At 32.3% G+C, this 26,551-nt stretch overlaps 2 protein-coding genes and 1 non-coding gene across 4 annotated transcripts in view; 2 read left to right on the forward strand and 1 right to left on the reverse strand.

Annotated features, from left to right (window-relative positions):
- Window positions 1–11,550, reverse strand: part of LOC129908172 (rhophilin-2-A) — a 93,192-nt gene extending 81,642 nt beyond the window's left edge. For both annotated transcript variants that reach the window (XM_055984519.1, XM_055984520.1), the window contains exon 1: window positions 11,408–11,550. In XM_055984519.1, the coding sequence (XP_055840494.1) occupies window positions 11,408–11,467 (60 nt within the window). In that variant the 5' untranslated portion in view covers window positions 11,468–11,550. The remainder of the gene's footprint in view (window positions 1–11,407) is intronic.
- Window positions 11,011–11,082, forward strand: Trnae-uuc (transfer RNA glutamic acid (anticodon UUC)). Its single transcript has one exon. It is a non-coding gene; the product is annotated as a tRNA-Glu (tRNA).
- Window positions 11,551–23,435: 11,885 nt separating the features above from the next.
- On the forward strand, window positions 23,436–25,857 carry LOC129910947 (ATP-dependent RNA helicase Ddx1). The gene has a single exon (XM_055988553.1). It carries the CDS (start codon window positions 23,575–23,577, stop codon window positions 25,756–25,758), a length of 2,184 nt encoding a protein of 727 aa, XP_055844528.1. The 5' UTR covers window positions 23,436–23,574; the 3' UTR covers window positions 25,759–25,857.
- Window positions 25,858–26,551: the final 694 nt, after the last annotated feature.

Here is a 26,551-nt window from a genome sequence, read left to right on the forward strand (position 1 = left end):
CGCACAATCGTGTACAATATTTTAATTTTTTATATTTTATATCAATTTCAAAGAAACCAGTTTTTCAAATCCAATATTTTTTTTAATACCATCTTCGCACGCAACACCCAATGATACAGATACAGAAGACATAGTCAAGTTTAAAGTATGCAAACCATATTTTACCAGAATATACACCATGAAACATTTATCCAGTACACAAGACATGACCAAAAGTAAGATCCATCATCACCAACACCAAGCTCTTGTTTTCCAAGTAGAAAGTCACCTGTTTGGCCATGTCGGACAAATAAAAATGAAAACCAAGACAAACTGCCCCAACAACAACAACTTGTTAAAGAAAAGAAATGCATCTTCCAAGTTTTCACTATAAAATAAAGTAAAAAAAAGAAGCAAAATAAAGTTGAGCATGCCAGCAAAAAAACTTCATGTACAATATACACGCAGCTGATAGCTCTTATACGCACCCGGAAAGACCAATGTAATTCCTCATAGAGGCACACAATACAGAAGCCAACAACATTTATACCTATTGATGAAGAGTCCCATGTTGAGCTGTCCAACTTCAGGGAGAAAACACAACACGGATGCGTGCGCGTACAATCATCTTTGGTCATAAACGACCAATAGAAGATATAACAACAACAACAAAAAAAGTCTTGGTCTTGTTCAACTATTTTTTTTAAAGGAAGGTATATATCGATATAAACAGGCCTTAAACCCAAAGACGGAACTCATAACTAGTGCGCTCCAAATAGACAAGTCCAAATGCATAAGGTTTTTATGGACATTTTTTTTTATTGTTGTTGTTGTTATTGTTGAATAGGACATTTATTTTGATTTTATAAAATAACTTTTGGACTTGAACAAAGCTTCCGTTGTAAAATGCGGAACATCAATTAAGACACGATTTATTAAAAAATACCTATCAACAAAAAGTTATATTTGTCAAAGGCAGGAACAGTTTAAACACTGTTGGTTACAAAACATTAAATAAAATAAATAGTCGTAAAAAATAACCATATCGAGAAAAAAAAAATTTGCATTGATTTGGCATTGAAATAAGCAAATCAAGATGAGTGTTGGAATTTATTTGTTAGACACGAATAAAACATTATCATCATTGGCACTCCTCGTTTAAAGTTTGCCTTGAAATGAAGAGGTTTTTAGCTATTTCGACGCCAATTTCTATTATGAAACCTTTTTGCTGAGGAGAAAATTTACTTAAGTCGCATACAAATCCGAAGTAATAATATAAAACATATTTATTTTTAACGCGTGATAGATTTATTAAAATGTTGAATTTAGTAATACTGTTATAAAAATCAGTTATAAGGCGCCTTAAGTGTCCGTTTAACAACACAAGCGCACAGCATTACAAAATCAGTTATGACCATAAATACAAAATTGTATTCAAGTTTTGAGAAGATAAGTGAAGAAAAACTTCTAACATAAACTCTTTAATGAAAAACACTTTGAGAGTGAAACGGTAATTCTTATCAAATACTTTATTTATTTCTGTCAAAAAATGCAACTTAATAGTTGATGAAAAGTTCTTTTAAATTATCTCTTCTATTAGCAACTGGTATGCAAGTGAGAGTTATCATTTGCAAGTGGTTCTTAACTTGCATGAAAGTAGCAACATGCAGTGATATAAATGTAATCATTAGAAAACCGGCCCATTACGTTATTTTTATATCGAAAGAATGTCAGTGAAATGGAAATTTCATATGGCATATTTAAAGAAAATCAAAGATGTTATCTTAAAAGGAATAATGTAATGTATGCATGCATGTGCAATACGTACATATTTATATTTCTAGTATTTTTAATATTATGGAATTTTTTTTTAAATGCATATAAAACTTTGATAAAACATATAATTATCCATGGCTTTCATCTGTGGTGGTGACTATAATGGGACTCCATTCATTTTGCACATGATATTTACTATCATTCTTTCCAAACATCTTAATAGAATTTGATTAAAAAATTATAATATTAAAAAAACATAGTACGTATACGACACAGTGACCCGCATCATACACATTTTGCACTTTGTCGTTTGTACTTTAACATTTGATTGTTTTGTGTTCTTTCAAATTAAAAGCTTACATGGACAATCATCTTTCATCCACAAATTTGACAGACTGATCAAACAAGTTATGAGTGTTTCACTTATCATGAAATGCAGGTACCATAAGTGAGCATTTTTTTTAATTTTGAACGAAAGATTTCGTTATGCTTTTCGCATTTCAGTGCGTAGCTCTAGAGAAAAATTAGAGTGTTTTCAATCATTTGTCACTTCTGGGCATTTTTAATGATCGAATAGACTTGTGTTGTGTTAAAGGTTTTTTTCATTTTTAATTTATTTTTTGTGTTTTAAGGCTCATTTACTGGTATTTTCTGTTGAATTTAATTTGTTTTGTAATTTTTTTAATTTTAACTTTGACATTACAATCGATTATAGTGGGCACATTCAGAAATGTTAAGAACCCAATATTTAGGTAATTTCTCTGTCTTTGATTGGTCAATTGTCAAATTAAATCCTTCCAATTTAGGTAATTTTTTATTTTAGGCAAGAAAATTTTCCCTCAAAATTTAGGAAAGGTTTTTTTTGTCAACATGACAGCTGATTGTTTTTAATTACAGAATTGCGTTAACAGAATTAAATCTATTTGTGTGAAAAACGAGTAAAAGTACATTATCGGTTATAATTATTATCGATACCTTCCCGTAAGAATGTATTAAGCGATATTTTTTTCGAAAATGACTTTTTGATGTGGAAATATCCTATGAGTCAAGGGGGAAAACAAAACATGTCGAATTTTTGCATAAAATAAACTAATGATGAGGTCTTGTAGTATTTACTGAGCGCTATCTGATGGCATCCTTACTTTTATAAACAAATTTAAGCCTTGCTGAAAAAATAAATAAATTGTGTGCTTTTAGTACTAAGTTGTATGGAGAACAATATTTTAAAATGCGTTTTTCTCGAAATGAGTTGGAATGGACTTGTGCTGTTTTTCCTCTGGACCCTTTATATTTCCTGAACGTGCCCATTGTTTCATTATCATTTTCACTGTCAGCCTTGGAGACTGGAAAATTTTTCGTTTCGCTTCAGCTGCGCACTGGCTTAAACTAAAAAAAAAAACCTCAAACAAATTTTGAGTGTCCACCGAAACTTTTACTTGTCACAATTGTTACAGGGATTTTTAATTTTTTCATTGTTCAAGGGATACTAAAGATCAAACGCATCATTTTGCCTCTCACAAAAATATGAATCTATCACGCCCATTAATCAAATGAATTTCCTATTAAAACAAAGTCAAGTATTTTATGTATCTTTAATAAGTTAATATCTAGTAATAGATGAAGAATTCATAAGATAAGGAGTAAAACATTACAAAACAACTTTCAAAATTATCTGTACCAAATTTTTAGAAAATCCGTTCATGCATTGACTGCTGACAGTATTTATAAAATAAAACGAACAAAAATTGGTGTGACAAGAAGCCTAAACCTGACCTACAGAGAAAGTAAGAAACAATATGTATGTTAGTTATTTGTCAGTGACAAATGGGTTACTTTAAATTTTCTAATATTTAATTCAAATCAGGTCCTTGTTTCAACTAACCATTTGCCATTCGTGTTATATGTCAAGGTACCTAATGTATTTATGTATATGTATAAATAAAAATATTTATGAATAAATTTATTCCAAGTTATTAAATTAAATCAAAAACTTATCAAAGCATAAAAATCTTGTTTATACGCAAAAGATTTCTTTAAATTCCATCTGATATTCAAAAAAAAAAGAAGAAAAATGATCTGCTTTACATTATAAAATAATGTCTTGATAAGATGAGAAATGAAAAGAAGTAAGTAGCATGGTAAATGTACTTAATGCAAATGAGTCGAATCATTAAAGAAAACATCCAAGTGTGTATAATTATTCAAAAAATAAAAAAAAAATTTAGAAAGAAAAACCAAATGAAAACTGTGGATATTTTTTTTTAACACCGGCCTACACACTTTTCTTTCTCCATTTCCTACTGCATTATGATAAATAAGTCATTTTTATAAAAGCCAGGGAATCAAGACCATACTAACTTGTAAGACAACATATCTTTCTATACTTTCAATGAAAAGAAGAGGAGTTTCTTTCTAAAAAAAAATGAGAAAAAAAAAAACAACAACAACTTGATGAGAAGAAGAAAAGCTAATTTATGCACCAACTTCTTCAGCAATCTGAGCTTGAGTCCACTTTTTCTCAACAACAACATCACGACCAATCCATAGATGTCCATAGATCATTTAGAGCTGTTTCCTAAGTTTTTTTTCTTCAATTTTAACTTTTTTTATTATAGAAAATAGTTGGAACCTCTGCAACAGGTAGTTAAAGTGAAAATCCATGTTTTCCAATATTCGCAGTCAACAAAACGAGTGACATTTTGAAGGCGAAGAAAAAAAAGGGAAATGTAAAAATTCCGATCTGCACACACATATGGAGTGCGAAATATTTTACACTTTCCGCAAACATAAGACACACGAGTCTAAAGTATCTATGAGATACATTTTGTATGGAAAATAAAATATAGGTGAGGCCGTATGCAAAAAAAAAAAAATAAAGATCTTCGCTTCGTTTGAGTTTCTCTACTGGCTGCGAGTTTGCGCCTATTTTTTTCATCTCTTAATCTTCTCTGGGTTGGATGGAATATCGTTTCACTTTGAGAAATAAAACAAAAAGAAAAAAAAAAGAATCTTTCGAGATAGATATTTACAAAGGCGCAGTAGAAAATCTTCACAAGCCTCGAGATGATTATCATTTAAAGACATTACTGCCGCCACATTGATGGGGGAATACTCTTCGGAGTCAGATTGGATCACACACAGCAAAACTATACTTTAAGCTTCAAGGCAATACAAATCCGATGAAAAAGAAGAAAAAAAAAAAACTCGAAATATCATCCATTCGATCGACAAGTTTAGCACTTTCAGTGTTTTTGTGTTTTTTTTTTTTTTTTGCTGGGAGGAGGATTACTATACTTTTGAATCGAAGGAGAAAGTTAAATTGCTGCCGCACGGTGCCGCTTAAAAGATATTTTTGTTCAATATACAAACAACATTGGATTGGTGCAAATAGAGTCAAAAGATTCTTACTTTTGTGGACAGGATGCTGTCAGGTGGCAAAGATCATCGCCATAGTAAATTGCGTGAATATTTTAGATCTTAGCATTTACAACGCATTAATTACCACGACGGAATGGCACGTCATGCGGAGGGTGGAAGAGTAGTGTTTTAAATTCGAGGGGAAAATGGAGACATTTTTATACGTAGTTGATTTTTGCGTGGTGGTGCGGTGCCGATCTAATCGCAGGTGTTTTTGTTAGTTTATTTTTTGAAGTTTCTAACAAGTGAGAGTGGTAAAAAAAATGATGACTTGTTTAGCGCCCGAGAGAAGATTATAAGAAGAAAAAAAAAGGAATAAGCAGTAGCAGATTAGCCAAATTGGTTTTAATGATTTATCAAAACTTTCTTTGCAAGAAAAATTGAACTCTATTTTTGATATTTAATAAAAAAGAGCAGAGAAGCTTCATTAATAATATTCAAAGTAAAAAGTTTGCTCCCTATGATGAGAGTCGTGGTTATTTGAGCCAGCATTTCTAGTCTCTATTTGTTTTTTTTTTTTATATAAAAATTTACTCCAATTGAAGAAGACTTTTTATAAATCAGTCCCGCGTTGGGCGCCATTTACCTTTCCAACCATTAACTACTTCTAACAATGCGACCTAAGGTTAGTTTAAGGCCAGGGCTAGATCAGTAGGTACACAGAGAAAAATATGACCCGCTAAAAACTAACAGATTGCCATATTGTTTTACCGTCCATACATTTCATAAGGAAATCTTATTAAAATCAACGATTAATAAGGTTTTTTTTAAGGAGATTTCTTATTATTTTTAAAGAGAAAATCTTATTAAAATTTGACTGAAAAGTTGATTTTTTTTGCAACTTAGCACTAGAACAAAAATCGCGATCAATAATTTCATGGCAGGTTGGTTCAGGTGGTAAGGTGGGCGACTAATGATTTGAAGTCTCCAGTTCGATTCCCAGCCTGGTCATCGTTTTTTTTTATTTTTTTGCAGATTTTAAAACAATAAGGAAAACCCGATTGTTTTAATAAGGTTTCCTTCTTGGATGAAAACCATAGAGAAATCTTATTGTTTTTGTTCTATTTTATGTGGTCTATTTTTCTCTGTGTATAGCGTGAGACATTTTATCTGAAGGTCATTGTTCAGACTAGGAAAGTAGGAACTAAAAAAGCCTCCAAAAGCATTGGTTGGGATATGAGTGGTTTCAAGGAAGATGAAAATAAGCAACAGATTAATAGTACTAAATGAAAAATTACTTTTAGTGTATTTTGAGTTATCGATAAGTCATCACGTTTTAATTTCCCAAAATCAAAATAAAATTTGTGTAGGAAGTTGTTTAAAAACGAGAGTAAAATGAATAATTTTAAGATTCTTTAGAAAAATCACGTATTGAGAAAACTTGACCTAGATAAGAAATAAATTTTATTTGGAACGTGGATTTAGCACTCACATTTTTTTTCACACCCTTCCATTTTTTAATTAACTCCTCAAAATATTTCATTAAGGGAATCAGTACTTTTTTGGGTATATCAAACGAAATTTTCAGCCAGCAGCCGCGGCAGTAAAAAAAATAAAAGTAAAAAAAATACTTATACATTTTTAAGAGATCGTTGTTAAAAAAGCCTGCCTTAATCGGCATAAATACTCTATGATTTACAAAATTACATTAAATATATGTATATAGAAAATAATATCCATTTTTTATTACATTAGCACTGATATTTTAGATTTACCCTCAAATAAAATTTATGAAGTATGGAACTACTTGTTTTATTTGAAAATGAAATATGTATTTTGAGCTTCATTTTTGTTAATTTTTTTATTTACTTATGTCCATTATAAAGTTTTTATTTTTATGAATAAATTAAAAATTAAATACAAACTTAATATGTTTAAAAAAAATTTAAATACAACATTTTTTTAAAAATAAATACTTGCATTTTTTTCTGGAAAAAAGGGGATTTTTTTTACGAAAAAGGGGAAAAATAAACGTTTTGGTGTTAAATAAAGGGGATTTTTATTTTGAAAACCTGGGAACCCTGTGCGACACCCCTTACTTGCTTATTAAAAAATTAAAAGCCAAAGGAATAGTTAAAAAAACGATACAAATTAAGGAAAAGGTCAAAATCTTTATTTATTTGCTTTACAGCAAAGTAGAATTTCACTTTGTCTTTGAAACGCTAATAAATACAATGATCTGATGTAGATTATAAGGAATATAAAAGACAGCTATTAGTAAATCCACTGTTCTAAATCTAGATTAAGGTTTTGAGTTATCATAAATATCATTTATTTATACAGAAGAGCATGAGATGAGATAAGATGTAAGTAATATATATACTAGATCATCTACTCATGAGTAGTTTACCACCTCCAATAGCCTCACTCCTTTGGAGGTGGTAGTCTAATCATGACACATTCTATATACTCGATCAGAAGATCATGTAGTACTAGATCTCCTAATCATCTACTCATGAGTAAACTATCTACTCCAATGGAACACATCTATAATGAAACGCAGTTAATAGAACACACCTATTTTAGTTATGTTTTAATGGAATAAGTGTGTTCAGCACAAAATCAAACTATTTTAAGAATATTTACGTAAGATCAACTTTTATAATATTTTCTCTTTTTTTTATTAAACTATTTTAAATTAAGTTAGAATAACAAAAGTTCTTCATTTGTGATAATGTATCATGAAGTTGTTTGTAAACAAACGAATGTAAACAAATAACACTGGTCAACAAGGTTTTTGCCACAAGAACCAAAATATACTTTTCTAGTAGTTTTTGGGGTGCTGAAGTCGAATCTGAAGTCAGAAAAATTTGATTGGCCTTCATTTTTGAAATATAACCGTTAGAAAATGTCAAAAAACGTAATTTTGGCTGTTTTCGAGGTTATGTTTTTATGTGGAGTAATTAATTGTGAATAAATTTGTAACGGTGCTTTTAAGAGCTAGTTTTATTCTTTCAAAAAATGTTTTAATCTTTCCGATATTTCTTTTATAGCCCGAGATATTTAAAATTTAAGTAGCTGTCTTTGAATCAGGAACAACACTGGCCAACCAAATTACACTTTTTTTGCCACAAGAATCAAAATATACTTTTCTGAAGGTTTTTGGGTTGCTGAACTCGAATCCACAATCAGAAAAATTCTATTAGCCTTCGTTCTTAAAATATTACCGTTATAAAATGCAAAAAAGGGTTTTTTTTATAACGGTTATATTTCAAGAACGGAGGCTAATAGAATTTTTCCGATTGCGGATTTGAGTTCAGCAACTCGAAAACCTTCAGAAAAGTATATTTTGGTTCTTGTGGCAAAAATTCTGTGACCAGTGACTTAAACTTTAGATTAAGTTTAGTTTCTCTTTGACTTATTAAATGAAACTTAAGATATCTCGAGCAATAAAAGAGATATCGGGAAAATTTAAACAGTTTTTGAAAGAAGAATATATGTTCTTATAATAACCGTTACAAATTTGTTTTTAATGAATTACCCCACATAAAAACAGAACCTCGAAAACAGCCAAAATTACGTTTTTTGACATTTTCTAACGGTAATATTTCAAAAACGAAGGCCAATCAAATTTTTCTGACTTCAGATTCGGATTCAGCACCTCAAAAACTACTAGAAAAGTATATTTTGGTTCTTGTGGCAAAAAAAAAGTTAAATTTTGTTGACCAGTGTAATCTAAAGTGTGGCGTCAAATAATGCTGCATTCTTTGAGATTAAATCTATTTACTTTCCTTTTTATTCTCCCTTTGTCATCGCATCGATAAAAAAGGATACAAAAGCAAAATGTTGATAAGATAAATTACTATCTTATTTACCGATTGCATGGTTAAGATTTCAATATTTACTTTTCTAGTTGTGATTCTTTATCAAGTCAGATACCAGAAATATCAACAATACGGCAAATGTTCACACCCCCTTAGGAATTACGAGAAAAATAGTAACTAACGGTATAGGAAACTAGAAACGGAAGACAAACAACAAATCTTGTCTTCCATTGAAGTGGTAAAAAAGTATCAGTGCAGCAACGTTATCGTTGCTATAAGTGCTTAAATAGTGTAATCATTTTCTCAGCTTCTTTATCAAAAACAACTTTGCAAGTCAACTTGCTTGTTACTTTTTAAAATTTTTGAAGCTGTCAAATTACTTGCTTCTCCACTGACACGTTCTGCTTCAAAATTTGCTTGTCAGTTAACTTGCAAATAGCAAAAGTTAAAATGTTTGAGTAGGTAAGGCAACTTGCTTCACAGCACTTTCTCGTGTGGCCGCCGGGTACGTCAATTAAAAATTCCTCCTGTCCCAATTTATACAAAATAGTCGGCGTTTTTTTTTTGTTTTGGTTAATCTTCAATTGTCTTTGTGGTCAGTAACTAATATAATGTATTTTCAAAAAGAGGTGCTTCACCTATCATCAAAAAGGTCAACGATTCGTAAACCATAGACCCTCTTTTTACGACGGCGATTCACCTGAGGTAAAAAAATAATGTCGGTTTATTGTAGGTACCATTACCAATCTAACTTAACCTACCTACATATTGTTCTGGAGACTTGCACGTTTATTAACACTCCCCCATGTCAGTTTTCCAGATTTGAACGCTGGCTGCTTAATTGCCGTCAAGTTATGGCTGACGGGACGTCTCTGTCTGTGCCCTCCTGTTTTTTATTTTCATATGATGCGCCAAGATTTGTTTACAATCGAGTGATTTTTGTTTTCATTTCTTTATTTTGTGCTAAGGTACTATAAGTTATAATGTGTAACGATGGACGCGTCTTGTGTATAGTTCCACTACCTGACCAGCATAAGTGGATATAATACCTATATAAACCCTAAAGGAGTGAATGTTTTCTTGCACCGATTTCTAGAATAATTCTCAACCATACATCAAGAACTTGGTCATGCGTCGGTGGTTGCATGTTTGGGTTTAATTTATTTTTCAAAAAAAGCATGAACTAGTCATTATTTGTTTTAAAGACCCTCAGCCATCACGACGACCGCGTTCCTTGGGGTGACACAACGAGATGTCACGTTTACGTCACGCAACCAAAGATTTAATGCGTTCAGACTTTTTATGAGTTTTTCATACGCAGACATTCCATATTATTATTTTATTAATTATCACACACATAACCGATATAATGTAGCCACGAACTTCACCACAAAATCAATTGAGTGACTGTCTTCAAGTTGGTAACCATATAGCGCATAATTAACTTGAACATAACCTCAACTTAAACTATGTGACGTTTAATATCAAATGTCATAAATACCTCCTATAACTCTTCTATAGCGCGGGAATAAATAAAAATAATTTAATGCATATTTTTCATTCAACTAAATGGTTTAATGACTGAATTGTCTTTGCTATCAGACAAAAGCGGCAACAAACGACAGACACAACACACACGTAAATATACGTGATTTGTTCGTGATGCTTTAATTTGTAACCAAACTCGACAACGGTCAGCACACTATACAATTAAAGCAACATTTGCTGTTGCTGGTTGCTGCTGATGCATGGACCATAAAAGTGGGTGTATTGCCCTCGTTTTTTGTTTTGTCTTTATTTTCAACCTTCTTTTGCTGGCTGACACAATCACGTTCCCATTTTAAGCACAGTGACTTTCCATATTAGTTTCAGTCATTGACTCTTTTCGGAGACACTAATCGATTATGGCAATTTTCGGTCTCGTTATTTTATTTTGGGCTTTGTCAAATTTATCTATTTTGCCTTTCAGACCTTAATCTATTTTGATTATTGTCTATAACGGTATCTATTCCAAAACAACAAAAAAAAAATGCCTGAGTCATTATGTTGCAAAACTAGCAGCCAAGACTTTATATCCCATATGGTCTAGTGGCTAGGATATCTGGCTTTCACCCAGAAGGCCCGGGTTCGATTCCCGGTATGGGAAAGTTTTTTTTTACTTTTCATTTGTTTTTTTTTATATTTATTCGAATTTTACTTTAAGTTCACACCACATTGCATTACAAGTCTTTATTTTATATTCTCTGGTTGTCAAAATATGTAACTACACAAGCGGAAGCAGGTGGTGACAACAATACAAAATAGTGTTTTCCTCTTGTCAATAGGAATGTGCCAAAGTAACACAACCAGACAGAAAGTGAAACTACCAAATATGTCAGCAAAAAAATACCTAAACACGACAAACATGAATTTTAAATATGTAATACGAAAACAAACAAAACTAAAAATAAAAAAAATCAAACAAAACTTACCCGTATGAAACAAAATGACAGTTGATCGGAACTTGTATCTGAATTTGTTGACGTATCCATTTTTTTTTTTTTTGTTATGATGAGAGTTATTTTTGCAACTCACTAGATGATGATGTTAAACCGTTGTAATACAAAAACAAATAACACACAAAAAAAAAACGTAGAGTGGGATTATAAAATTTAAAAATCCAATATAACAAGAAAGTTGACCGCGAAAGTGAAAATATTTTAGGTATGTTTGTTTTTTTTTTTTCTCTATCGTGGAGGAGATTAAGGTGAATTCATGTCACATTCATTATGCAGCATCGCAGAGATATAAAAATTAGAACAACCAGTTTCACTCATATTTCATTTTCTATTTAATGAAGTAAAAAACATATTTGCACTCAAAACGCACTACACATAAAAAATTGTGTTTGTATTATTTTATGTTTTTAATTTATGCTTTTCGGAGGAAGAAAATGGCAAAACACGAACATGCAATATCTGTAGACGAGTTCAGAGAGATTTTTTAATTTTTTTCGATTTAAAATAATTTTATCGGTTGATATTTGATGTCAGATAGGTAGGTATTTGTCAAATCAGTTAAGGTATTGCTTTGTTTATAATTTTATAGTTGTTTTGTTTTTAGGTAGACACACTTTTTGTGTTCAGTTTTGTATATAGAAAAATTCTTCTATTTATTCGTTTAGTTTTTTTTTGTCGTAAAATTTTCTGAAAGGAAAGAAGAAACATTGTTTAATTAGAAATTGTAAATGGTTTTTTTTTGATAAGATATTTAAAAACAAAAATATGTATTTATAAAAATTATTTTAGGTTTGATGAACGCATTTTAACCTAAACGGATTTAGTGGCTGATTCGCTGATTATAGAATGTAATAGATTTATATTTTTGGTACTTTAAGCCTAGTAAATTGATCAATCTAAATTGAATCTTTCATTTCAAAAATGACTTAGGCCCAGCAGTTACTTTCTGAGACTTAAGTTGTTTTTGAAATGACAGATTCAATTTTTGCTCCCTTACAAAATTTTGTCCAAAATTTTGGTTTTGGAGAGAATTTTGTATGCGTTATTTTTAAAGTGGTAGACTATTCATAACAATACTACTCATCTAGTTCTTCCAACTACCGTGTTGTAATGAAATTCAATTGAAAATTGCGATCAATTGGAAATAGCTATTAGAGTGCATACCTTCTCATCAGTAGTCTACCGCCTTATACATATACGCGTAGTACAAGTTTAAATGCAGTTTAGTATTAGAATTATTTGTTATAATTATGACCACACCTAACAATATATCTGGGATTGGAGACTATACGTGTGGCGCCGTAGTTGTTGTCGTTAAAATTGTTCCTTTGACACTGTTGAACATATAAATGAGAGTGCCGGGTGGTTGCCTAGTTTTTAGAATTATAAAATAATTTCGTTAGTTTTTGTTGGATGTATTGTTTATTGTAGACGCGATGACCTTATTAGTTGACTCATGTCACTTTTGAAAGATTAAGAAAATATACGCTGGATTAGCCCTAGATGACTTTAGATTGGGTATATAACGAGAAATTGCGGCAAAAATCGACTCGTGAAAACGGAAAAGATTTAAGCCTTCTATAAGGAGACTCCAATGTTGGTAGTCTAACAAATCTTACGCAACAAGGTGCATTTTCGAATCACTTGATCAAATTATCATTGTTCTTTGGTTCTTTTATATTTGTTATGCTTTGTCATTTTATTTTAGTTTCAATTACCTAAAGATAATTTTTTAAAGATCAATATCAATTTATTTATTAATTAGATTAGAGGCATCAAATTAAATTGCACTTGCGGAAAAAAAATTGATTTGATAAAGAAACATTTGTATAATAGAGTAAAGTTCACTGAATTAATTTTGTTCAACCTTCTTATCATCTTTATCGGAACTTTATACAATGAATTGGTATTTTTTACTTATATTTTTTTTTTCATACAAATTTTTGTTAGTAACTCATTTATTAAGAAAAGGCAGTATGTAAGCCCCGTTCCTAAGGAATTGGTAGATTTTTACTAGTTCAATGGAACGCACTTTAAACGAAATCAATACTGCTTGGGCTTAAGAAGTATAGATCTATTATAGTAAATGTAAACTTGATTTTCTATGTAGCTTGAGGTGAAGTTAGCATTGTTAGCTGTGAAGTTGGTAGACTATGGATGAGTTGATGAAAATTATAATCTAGTACTACCAACTCAGCTTCCCATCTACTTGAGCAGAAGACTGGATTTACTAGTTATCTACTCATGAGCAGAGATGGCAGAGTAGATTACGTCAGGTAATCTACTCGGTTAACTACGCGTAGTTAATCGAATAAACTACTCGCTTGATTTGTTTCATGTACTACCTACATTTGCTACGTGCAATAACTACATAAAAAACGTTATATTTCAAAAATATTTAAAAAAAATAGCTGTGTTTTCGTGAGAATTTGGTTTCGTAAAGTAAAACCTTTTCAAAGAAACCACCCCAAGTCCATCTGGTTTCAAATATTCTATTCAAATTTACACTATCACAGCTATGTATTTCGATTTGAATAAGACTTTGACAATTTGGTGGTAAAATTGGCATTTCAAACTACATTTTGACGTCTAGCGCTACGTCTGCTACATTTAATTACGTTAACTACATTAAACTACGTTAACTACCTCATTTATGTAGTAGACGTAACAAATGTAGGAAATCAAAAAAAATCCAATTTTTGCCATCTCTGCTCATGAGTAGTCTTTTACCGCCAATGGTCGTAGACATTAGCCCTGTTCCATTGGAGGTGGTAGGCTACTAATAGTAGCCCTGCTCCTTTTGGAGGTGGCAAAGTACTACTAGTGTATTTTCAATGGAACGCACTTTCAACGAATTCAATACAAATCGTATCTACTCGGGAAGAAGAGCATGTGTAGATGATAGTAATAGATTAACCAAAACATCTACTAGTAGTAAACTACCACCTCCAATGGAACAGGGCTAGTAGATGTTTTGGTTAATCTAGTACTATTATCTACTTATGCTCTTCTTCCCGAGCAGATACGATTTGTATTGAATTCGTTGAAAGTGCGTTCCAGTGAAATCGCTAGTAAACTACTGGTAGTAATTTGCCATCTCCCAAAGGAACAGGGCTATTAATCGTGTTTTATTGGAGATAGTAGACTGCTCATGAGGAGACGATCTAGTACATTTGCTACTAGATCTACCCATGCTCTTCTGGGAATTGCATTGGTTTCGTTGAAAGTCCGTTCTATTGAAAATCGCTGGTGAAATGGGTTATTTATATGAATTCAAAAGGAACTGTACCTACCTACAATTATGAAAATGTCATAATATTTTGACATCAATACAGTTTGATCTTTTTTTTAAGGTAAATTTAAAGTAAAAGTTTAAAGTCATCAATTTTATATTGGAAAACCTTTACAAAGCTTCGAAATAATATAAAGCTAAATCGTATATGAAATACATACCTTACCAATATCTATGCCAGCTAAGTTGGCATCTGAAAACCCCATGTTTCATATAAACACCTAATTCAAATAACTATACATACATCCTACACCCGCAACTTTTGCAAAATTCACTGGAAATGGAACATAACAAAAATAAATTGAATTGATAAATATTTTACAAAAATAAACATCGCCATGATATAATATAGCAGGTTTTAAATTACCCCACACTTCGAGTAAAAAATCATTGACCCGAACGAGACATCTTTCTGTCTTTGTGCAGTCAAGCGGTAAGTCCACATCACAAGCAAAATAAACAACAACAACAAAAATAAAAGTAACAGAACTAACTTAATGCTTTTATAAATTTAACACAATCAGAGAGAGCATTTTTTATGGGGAGTCCAAGGTAAGATAAAATAAGATTCAAAATAATATCCTTTGTGACAGAGTCTAATGATCCCCACAATGATTTTGGGTACCGACAAAATTCAAAAAAGATTATGACGAAAGGAAGATTGTTAAGAATTTGGGGAATTTCTTATATTTCTTACCTGCATGTGGAACGTTCTTAAATATAATTTTTTATGATTATTATTTCGGGGTTTTTAATTTTTGGAAATGAGTTCTCTCCAATTTAAGTTCCAAAATTGGACTTAAGGTAGACTTCGTGCTGATTGTGGTCAGGTAATTGTAATCGTTATTTTAATGCTGATCACATTTTCAGAGGAAGTTATTTTTTGCGCAGTAAAATGGCACAGTAATAAAAAAAAGCTTCGTCACTTTTTGAGAGTCATTTCAATAATAACCATCATTTGGCAAAAAAAAATAAAAAAGAAAAACATACAATAAACATTTTTTTTCTTAAGAACAAAGTGTATTTTTGTAGTTTTAAGTGTAAGAATTATGTGTATTTTGTTTTTTTTTTTGCAAAATTTGCATATTAACGGGCGTGGGTAGGTAAATCAATGAGTCCTAATTTATCTTTTAACAAGTAGGTAGATTTGTAACTACAAAGATCAAAATTTCAATGATCTCACGACTATTAGTCAGTATAAGAGTTATAGGATGTTCCTTCTAACAGACATTTAGGTGTCAAAATACTCATTTTTAAGAATAATATTCAAACTTATGTAACAAAGTCATGATCATGACAAATGAATAAGGAAAAGGAGATATAGAACTGGAATTTGAGATATGACGTGTTGCTTGAAATCTCTTGGAACACGTATATTTTGTTCTCCATGGAAGGAAACTTATTTCACATTTAGGTGACGATTTTTGTTCAAATTTTCTGTGTTTTCCTATGATTTTGTTTTTCATTATCATAAATGCTGTGAAATTTCCAAAAATAATGAAAAACCACACGAGAGAATAAGCTTTTCCATTATTTTGGATGGAAAGTCATAGAGCATTAAACCTCGCGTTCAACGAATGCCGCCTGAAATTAAGCTCTGAACTTTGAATTTTGTAGCCCAATTCTCCCCCACTGTCACAACTTAGAACTTGTAAGAGTCATATTTACCATTTCACCAGGTTTACCAACAGTTTACAACGTTGCATGAATACCCCTAATGTATATTTAATCTTTTTTTTTAAGATTGTTGTGAGTTGTGACCTGCTGTTCATCATATGACTCTCACAAGTTGTGACTATGGGGGATAGAGCCGAGCTGTTAGCACCACTTTTTCCAATCAAATGGGAAAGGAGCTCGTTGACTATAATTTGCTTTTAGCGTCACGTATTTTTGGACTTTAATGCACAAATGGACAGGGGCGTACACACCATTTCGGCAAGCGGAGCGGTGCCCCAGACACCGACTAGAGACAATGTAAAGAAGGAAACTTATAGAAATAAAATGCACGACTGGGTCGCACGAACTTGCTCTTGGAGTTAAAGTTGCTTAAATTTGTAAGACTTTTTATATAGAAATTTGAAAAAAAAAAAATAAAATTCGTTTAAAAAAAAAATAAAATAAAATCTGAAATTGAATTGCCCTCCAAAACAAGTATGCAGTTTTGATTGATATATCAACGTGTATTTTTAGAAAAAAAATTTTCAAAATCGTTAGAGCCGTTTTTTAAAAAAACTATTTTTTATAAATAATTTTTTGGAAAAAAAGTTTGAAAATAAAATTGGTATGCCATTTTGTAGAAATCACTAATCAACATCTAAAAACAAAATTTCAAAAAAATTCAATGTCCCGTTTTCGAAAATTTGATTTTTCAAAAAAAAATTTTCAAAATTTTTTTAAAAATCCAAAAATTATTATTTTTGAAATTTAATTTTTGGTTTATATTTAAATTATATAAATGCTTCTTTACAAAAAGTTTCGTTGAAATCGAATAAGAAGTTTCAGAGATATTCGAATTTGAAAAAAACGGTTCTATGGCAGGTACCGTTAATAATGATTTTCAAAAAAAAATTTTTTCATTAAAATATAGACCTTAGCTTGAAACCAACATTTGAATTTTTTAAACAAAATCGTTGGAGCCGTTTTTGAGATATTTCAATTTTACTAAAATCGGTATATGACAAGTACCGTTATTTTTGGTCCAAAAAAATTAATTCCAAAAACCCCTCTGGAGAGTCGCCAAATAACGCTACATACCAAGTTTGACATTAATCGGTCCATCCGTTTAGGCTGCAGGTCCTTATACAGACAGACAGACAGACAGACTGACAGACAGACTGACAGACAGACAGACAGACAGACAGACGGACTTCCGGGACCCACTTTTTTGGCATTGTCTACCATGGTAATGTCATGGAAAAATGTTATCTCAACTTTTTTTTTTTGTACGAATGCATAACTTGATATATAGTACCTATATCGCAAGTAAAAAGTAACGAAGCAAAAATATAAAATATAAGATAGAATAAGCCACATTATATTCATCTAAAAAAAAACTATATCGTCGCTGTAGTTCTAATACCTCGTAACTGATGCAATTATATTGTTGAAAAAAATCCGGATGTAATAGAAAAGACCCTGTTTGCCTAACATCGATATTTTCAGAGCTTCGCTTAATCAAATCCAGATCATTTGTATTGAGCGTCATACATTTTATACTTAGTTTTTTGCCTTTCCTGAAAAATAGACTTTTCGGGGTTACGAGGTATTAGAACTACAGCGAAGATATACTATTACCTCAGTCGCCGCCAAAAAATAAATAACTTTTTTGAAAGTAAAATTGTTATGTATATTATCATAGGACCACAAAAAATATTACTTGGAAGATCTTAGCGACCAACATATAATCTGGGGTAAAAAAAAAATAAAAGTATGGCGTATACGTACTTTTTTTTACTTTTTCTAACTTTCTATATCAAAGGGGCCCCAAATAAAGGATCACAAAATTTATTCTTGCCCTGAGGCCCCGCCAACTCAACGTAAGCAAATGGCATACCAGTATGACATTTTACCCGAGAACATTTGATCAGTGGTATTTGAAAACGTTTTGAAAATGGGCAGGTTCAGAAACGTTAGGCCCTAAATATTTAGGTAATTTCTCGCTCTCTGATTGGTCAACTGTCAAAAAAATCCTTCCAATTTAGGTAATTTTTTGGAAAGCTGACTGGAAAGTTAGGCAAGAAAATTTTACCTAAACATTTAGGAAAGTTTTTTTTGTCAACATGACAGCTTATTGTTTTTAATTAATGAATTACGTTAGCAAAATTAAGTCTATTTTTTTGAAAAACGAGTAAAAAGTGCTTTATCGGTTATAATTAATAATATTTATTTATTAAAGAATAGTGAAATTTGGTGTCTGCCCCATGCGGTCTGTAAAAATCTTAAGTAAATTTCGATATTTGACAATAATGAAACATCCAAACAAATTTAGTCAATTTACCTTTATTTCCGTTCAGAAAATGACGTTGCCTACATATCTAGTCCCTAATATTTCCTGAACGTGCCCAATTAAATACTTTAACCTAAATATTTTTTGGAACTTCTTTAACTTGTAAAGCAAAAAAATGTGTGCGTTATTGATCAAACTTTGAAATCTATAGGAATAACTTTTAAGTAAAGGTAATTTTGATTTCCAAGGAGTTTTTTTTTCCCGGAATTTACTTTGCGATCCTGAATCTCCGCATCGGAATTCATTTCTAGGGAACAGAAAATCTTATGAAATGACAGCTTAATTCTCCTGAAAAAATTGATTGCTGCTACCAATAAATTCTGAAAGAAGCTTTTCATTCAGCCCCATCCTGAGTTTCACGTGGAAAATTTTTCCACCCGAAATTTTCCGATTTTTGTCCGGAATTTTAATACCTACCGTTTCTTGTTCGCCACCAAAATTTAAATGAGAAAATATCACATATTTCTTGAAAAAATAAGGGAAAAGTTAAGTTCAATTTTTCCGGGTGGAATCTTGTTCACGTGAAATTCACGATATCAGCATTTTTGTTTCCATGTTTGAAACAACAAAAATATTCCCAGGGAAATTTTTATTCACCTTAGGTATAAAGATAAATGTCATTTTGACATTTTGTCAAAAAAGTAAATTTTCACACTGATATAAATGCCGGAAGAGAACAATGACTTCAACGCCACAGTTTTAACCTTTCAAAACCAGTATATTTCACAATTCACCCTTGAAAAACCTTTTTTATTCAAAAAGTATTAGGTTAGGTACTGAGGACTTTTCGTTTTTCTTTCTCACTCACTTTCACACACTCAAATGTATCAAATACGAGTAAAGGTCATTTTGTCACAAAACTGAATTTTAAACAAAATATTCCTCAAAACCTCTCGGTCTTACTTCGAAAACTTATCCAAACAAGTTCTTGCTGCGTAATAGGTATCAAACTTGAATCCTTCTTTAATAAAATCGATTTATTAAAAAAAAAAAACATCTATTTCTGAGCCACTCCTTCGCATTCGCACCTTCTCTTAGATGACACATACGAAAACAATAAATTATAAAAACAAGAACAATTCATTCCATAAGCTACACTCATTTCTCAGGCATTCTCATCTCGACTTAGGAATGTGTTTACAATAATCTACCAAACTGCGTCGTAAGTTTTATTTTTTTTTTAATCCCCCAAAACAAGGATTGGAATTTTTTGAAATAAAATTCCTTGAAACTGGCTTAAGAAATCCTCTCCCTTTCTGTCAGTTTATTATTACCAAATCGATAATATTCTTTTTATTATGACTAAAAACCTACTCATAGCTGGTTCCTACCCATATTGCCCTTTTAAGTCTTTCTATAGACAAGCCGCAGAGCCATAAAAAGCAGGAAAATAAAATAATAAAAAGAATAAAAACGATAAAAGGTATAGGTAATCGCATCATAATCAAATCCTAATAATGACCAACAACAAAGCATTTAAGTGCAACCATCGCCGAACAGGTATTTTAAGAATATCGGATTATAAGGTAGCTCTACTGTGAGTTAATAATGTGCTCCCTGAGAATATAACTGCAAAATAACGTCATTTTTAAAATTGGGTCAGAATTGCAATAGAAAAAATGACATTTAATCATGTTAAGGTTCACACACAATGCAGAACACAATTAATGTCAGCTTTAAAGTTAACTTACTTTTGTGTGTAAAAATTATATCCACAAGAGAGTGATTTAATTTATCTATGTTTCGTTCAGAGAATAACCGACAATAACGTCATTTTTAAAATTGGGTCAGAATTGCAATAGAAAAAAATGACATTTAATCATGTTAAGGTTCACACACAATGCAGAACAGAATTAAAAGTCAGCTTTAAGTTTGAAGTTAACTTACTTTTGTGTGTAAAAATTATATCCACAAGAGAGTGATTTAATTTATCTATGTTTCGTTCTAAATTTTCTTTGACACACAACAATTATTGTTGTTTGTTCCGGTTTTTATTTAAATTTATGTTAATTATATTTTTTTCACTTTAAATAATTCACATCCAAATATAATATAAAACCGCAATGAAACAACAGTTACTACGGGTTACCCGTAGTAGTCTATGGTATGCGCGGAAAATTGTACACGCCAACCTTGTTGGTAAACAAAACGTGCGCTGCAGATAGTGACTGTCTATAGTGCGAGTGTGGTTGGTAACCTTTGAAAAATAACAACAACTACAAAAAATAACAAGACAAATATTTCGAAACTATGGTAAAAGGGGGAGCGCACTGTGGCGGCGACGGCAATCGTAACGACGACAAAAAGTTTGTTTTGTATATCTTTCTATTTGGAGGGACAAAAAATAAATTTACCCGCGTGTTGCGTCTAAACTCGCGAAGTATCGTTGATCGACTGAAGTTTGTGTTGGGAACAAATTTTATCACAAAGCAACAAGAGCACACAAACAACATGCAAAAGTAAATTTTTATTAACAACGGTGGTGATGACAACAACGAGTACCTGAAACAAAAAGGTGCGCAACAGTGAAACTTGAAGTTGTTGTAGTCAGGCTGTTATAAGAATGTTAAACAGTGGTAAAAGAAGCAAATGGATATTTATGTAAGCTAGCAGAAATAACCGATTCAAATCGGTTAAAATGTGTTTTTGGTTGTTGTATTAGAAAAACGACAAACAATGATGGCGGCTATAACGGTTATGTTATTGAGTTTGAAAAAATTGAATATATTTTTTTTTAAATTGAATTATGTTTGTACGGAAAAGCCATATCGAGCCCAATTATTCTACACCTTAAGACACGAAATAGAGTTTCATTTTCGCTACGGTAAAAAAAATGGAGAAACATTATTTTCTTCAAGACTTTTTTTTAGCTTTCACTTGAGCCTTTCAGACGCGTTTGGAGGCGTTTTGTACGCGTTTTGGACGCGTTTTGGACGCGTTTCAGACGCGTTTTGGATTGCATTAGAAGAAGCGACTGGTCTTATACAAATCATTTTAGCGCATTTCCGAAATTGCATAGGATTTTCCTTCACAGGTAATCCACAAGTTAATAGCTTGTGACAAACAGCTAAAAATGGCCTTCCCATACGGGTTGCTTTCCGGAACTGGTCATGGTCTTCACTTTTAATTATCAAAAAAAGTTTGTTGAAAAAGCCATGAGGTTCCCTCTCGTTCTCACTGTATATGAATCGCGTCCAGGGCCTTGATCGTTTATATCCATTTTTGATTCTGAATAGTTTACTTTTTAGCATTAAAAAAAATAAATAAATAAATAAAAAAGCGGTTGTCAATTTTTTTTGACAGAAATTGGCATCAAAAATATAAAAAGTATGCACATGTATTTTGGGTGCAGCGCTGCATGAAGCGATGCATGCAGATGTGCCGCACATCTGTTTTAGCCATTACAGAGGTCTTCCTGCAGATGGTTGCAGTTTTATTCACATATCACATTTTTCCAATCTTTCAAGAATTTTTATTCCGAAATGTTTCAAGTCGAGAAAATTTTGTTTATAGAAACAAGCGAATGTGAGAAAATGATTTTTGGTCGATTCACATTATTTTTGTTTCGATTTGCGTGTTTCATGCGAAAAATTTCACGATGCGAGAGTTACAGAACGTAGACACTGGAGGAAAATGGCATTTAAGTTTATTGACTTGTTTATTTAAGTTTTAAGCCTAGAATGCTGATGAAGCGAAACGATAAATTTTGAAGTCTCCAAAGTCAACAGCGAACATGTTAACGAAAAAATATCATCGAGTGCATTATCTCTCTGTAGGCACACCTCTTTTTTGCGAATTTGGTTTATACTTTTTCATGGCGCTAGAACTTTTTTCGGTCTCACTATTTTATGGAGAATCATATATGAAATTGATGTAGAATTTTCCAAGGAATTCGAATACTGAATTCATAATTCCAAAAAAAAATGCATTTTCACCCTTATAAAGAAACTTTTCTGTGACCACTTTTCATTTTTTGTCCTGCCGAATTCGCACCCGTGTACCGACAGAGGGTTATAGTAAAGTAAAAATAATAAAAATACAAATAAAAAAAATTCAAGAAAAAACATCAGAAAATAAGTTTTAAAGCAACAACAAAACGAATTAAATATCGGTTTTTTTCGTTTCGCATGAGCATCGTACAATGCTTGAACAAAAAATGCAAACCTCTATGAACCCACGACTTTGCTTTAAAAGTAGGTATGTTGAATGTCAGCTATTACACTAAGCCTCAAGAGGCTTGACTCTTTCTTTCGAATTTTCTTTTGATAATCATTCTGTGAGGCGCGTTCTATTACACGATGCCTCTTGAGTCAAGGACTCAAATTTCACACTTCTTATTTGATTTAAAATTTGTTGTTGTTGTATTGCACCAAGAAGCAAAAAGAAATGTTGAAAAAAGAAAAAGTGGAAAAAGAAACGTCAAAAAAGAGTCTCGGACTCACGGCCACGATTCTCCGGTCGGATAATTTTTTCTTTCATCTTTTTTCTCTTTTGCACTCATTATGTTTAAAAAGAGTAGCGCCTCTTGAGGCTTCTTGTAATAACTGACTATCGGGCCTTACAAAATCCTAGAAAACAAAAACTCCCCCTTTCACAATTTATTACATTTTTGAACGCACACATATTCTTTATTTAGCTGAACACAGCCATTAGCCACAGATTATCCAAATGTCAAACAAACACTTGCCTGAATGCTTTCACCGGCGTGTATTTTCTAAAAACAGAAAAGAAAAGAAACAACTCGAAAATCCTTGCCGTCGATATTTTGTCCGTAAAATTATCAAATATTTCATAAAATCAAATACTTTTTAATAAAAATAAAAAAAAAAATAATCTCCAACCATGACTGCCTTCGAAGAATTTGGTGTTCTCCCTGAAATAGCCAAAGCTATCGAAGAAATGGAATGGACACTCCCCACCGACGTTCAAGCTGAAGCAATCCCTCTAATTCTAGGAGGTGGCGATGTATTAATGGCAGCCGAAACTGGCTCTGGCAAAACTGGTGCATTCTGTTTGCCAATTTTACAAATTGTATGGGAAACTTTACGTGACATTGCCGAAGGTAAAGGTACAAAATCTGGGGCAGCTGGAGCAGTCGCTCCATGGACAATGTCATTTTTCGATCGTGGTTCAGCTTTAGCTGTAACTCCCGATGGAACTCGTTGTCAATCGAGAGAATTCAAAGAATGGCATGGTTCTAGAGCTACAACGGGAGTAAAAGGCTCTGGAAAGTATTATTTTGAAGCCACTGTCACCGACGAAGGACTTTGTCGTGTTGGCTGGTCCACAACCCAAGCCAATTTAGATCTGGGCACTGATCGATTTGGCTATGGTTTTGGTGGAACTGGCAAAAAGTCAAATAATCGACAATTTGACGATTATGGAGAAGCCTTTGGCATTCAAGATGTTATCGGTTGTTGTTTGGATTTGGACAAATTCGAAATAAGCTATACCAAAAATGGGAAACCATTAGGATTGGCTTTTAAAATAGGTGATCACGTTAAAAAGGAAACTTTTTATCCGGCTGTTGTTTTGAAAAATGCCGAAATGATGTTTAATTTTGGTAAAACCGATTTTAAACACGCAATTCCTCAAGGTTTCATTGCCGTTTGCAGAGCTGACGAACGCAATACCAAAGCGAATCCTTTAGCTACTCCCGATAGCAATTCGGCTAATTCCAAGCCACAGCCAAATGCTCCACAGGCTATTGTCATTGAGCCAAGTCGTGAGTTGGCCGAACAGACTTATGATCAGATTGAAAAGTTCAAGAAACACTTGAAAGATCCTTTGGTCAAGTCGTTGCTTTTGATTGGTGGGGTTAAATTGGAACAGCAGAGGAGTGTCCTTCAGCAGGGTGTTCATATTGTTGTGGGTACACCTGGTCGATTGGAGGAGATGATTAGTAGTGGCTTTGTCCAATTGACTCATTGTAGATTCTTTGTTCTCGACGAAGCTGATGGTCTTTTGAAACAGGGTTATGGAGACTTAATTGACCGTCTCCATAAACAAATCCCAAAGATTACCTTCGACGGGCGACGATTACAAATGGTTGTCTGTTCGGCTACTCTCCATGCCTTTGAAGTAAAGAAAATGGCAGATAAATTGATGCATTTTCCAACTTGGGTGGATTTGAAGGGGGAAGATGCAGTTCCGGAGACTGTTCATCATGTTGTTTGCATGGTGGATCCTCAGAGAGATAACTCTTGGGGTAGTTTGAGGCAACGTATACAAACTGATGGTGTTCATGAGAGAGATGGAGCACATCCGTCGAAACAAACTCCCGAGACTTACTCGGAGGCTATTAAAATCCTCAAAGGGGAATATTGTATTCGTGCCATAGACGAGCATAACATGGATAGAGCTATTATATTTTGTCGAACCAAACTCGATTGTGACAATTTGGAAAGATATTTGAAACAACGTGGTGGACAAAAGTACTCTTGTGTTTGTCTTCATGGTGATCGTAAGCCATTCGAAAGGAAGGCAAATTTGGAAACCTTTAAAAAGCAGGAATGTAAATTCCTTATTTGTACTGATGTCGCAGCTAGAGGATTGGATATAACAGGTCTTCCATTCATGATTAATGTAACTTTGCCCGATGAAAAATCGAGTTATGTTCATAGAATTGGAAGAGTTGGTCGTGCTGAACGAATGGGTTTGGCTATAAGTTTGGTATCGACAGTACCGGAGAAAGTTTGGTATCATGGTGAATGGTGTCCATCTCGAGGACGAAAATGTAAAAATACAAATTTAACTGATAATGGAGGTTGTTGTATTTGGTATAATGAAAAGAATTTATTGGGTGAAATTGAGGAACATTTGAATGTTACTATTACACAAGTTAATAAAGATGTTAAGGTACCACAGAATGATTTTGATGGCAAAGTTGTTTATGGTCAGAAGAATTTAAATTCTGGATCGGGTTATAAGGATCATGTTGATCAGTTGGGACCAACTGTAAGGAAATTGACTGATTTGGAGTTGCAGGCGCAGACATATTTTTTGAAGAGATTGAAGTGTAATTAAAATGAAATTATATTGTACTAAGTCTTGATAATATTTAATAATTATATGAATTTTAAAAGGAAATTTCAATAATAAACAATTAAATATAAATAACATTAATATTGTTTTTTTATTTTTAAGAGGAGAATTCAGATAATTTTTCAGAAAAAGTTTCAAAAACCGGAAAAAGGAGAAAAGCTACTGAAATCGCCCTAGCGAGGTTTACGTCGCAGAGGAATTTTGTCCGAGTTTATACGAATCGGAGATTTTTTACCTATTGGAACCACACCTCGAAATAAGCTTAGTATTAAATCGGAAAATTTTCCGCTCCGACAAATACCTCGCTATGGCCGAGAGTATAAAATCATCAGTTTAAAAAAAAAATCGGGTTGTTACGTAATCTTTCATACGTAACGAATATTACTGAGAACGGTTTGCCGTAAAGGCAGGGGATGTGAACCCGACAAATGGGTTCCTCTCCCTTTAAAGTTATTTGCCTATCGTTTCCCTATTGTCCAGCTATTAGGCACACTGGAGGCCAGTTATTTAGAGGCAACAAAGGCCCACTTCCTGAAAACAAGAAAATAAAAGATTAATTATTTGTTTGTACAATATTCTTACGTTTATTTGGGTTGAATTAAAGTTTACAAAGTGATCCTCTGGAAATCGCCTAAGTTCCTGACTTCTATGCTTCTGACTTCTATGCTTCTGAGCTTCTGAACTTCTGAACTTCTGAACTCTCTCTTAATTATTTTTAGACTATTTATACAACTTTCTTTTAATATTATTCACTAATACTTATAAAACTAAAGTA

The sequence above is a fragment of the Episyrphus balteatus genome, chromosome 2, assembly GCF_945859705.1.
Source record: "Episyrphus balteatus chromosome 2, idEpiBalt1.1, whole genome shotgun sequence".
In the NCBI taxonomy this organism is placed as follows: Eukaryota; Metazoa; Arthropoda; class Insecta; order Diptera; family Syrphidae; genus Episyrphus; species Episyrphus balteatus.

Coding starts and splice junctions, on each gene's coding strand:
- LOC129910947 (XM_055988553.1), top strand. CDS start 23,575: ATGACTGCCTTCGAAGAATTTGGTGTTCTCCCTGAAATAGCCAAAGCT.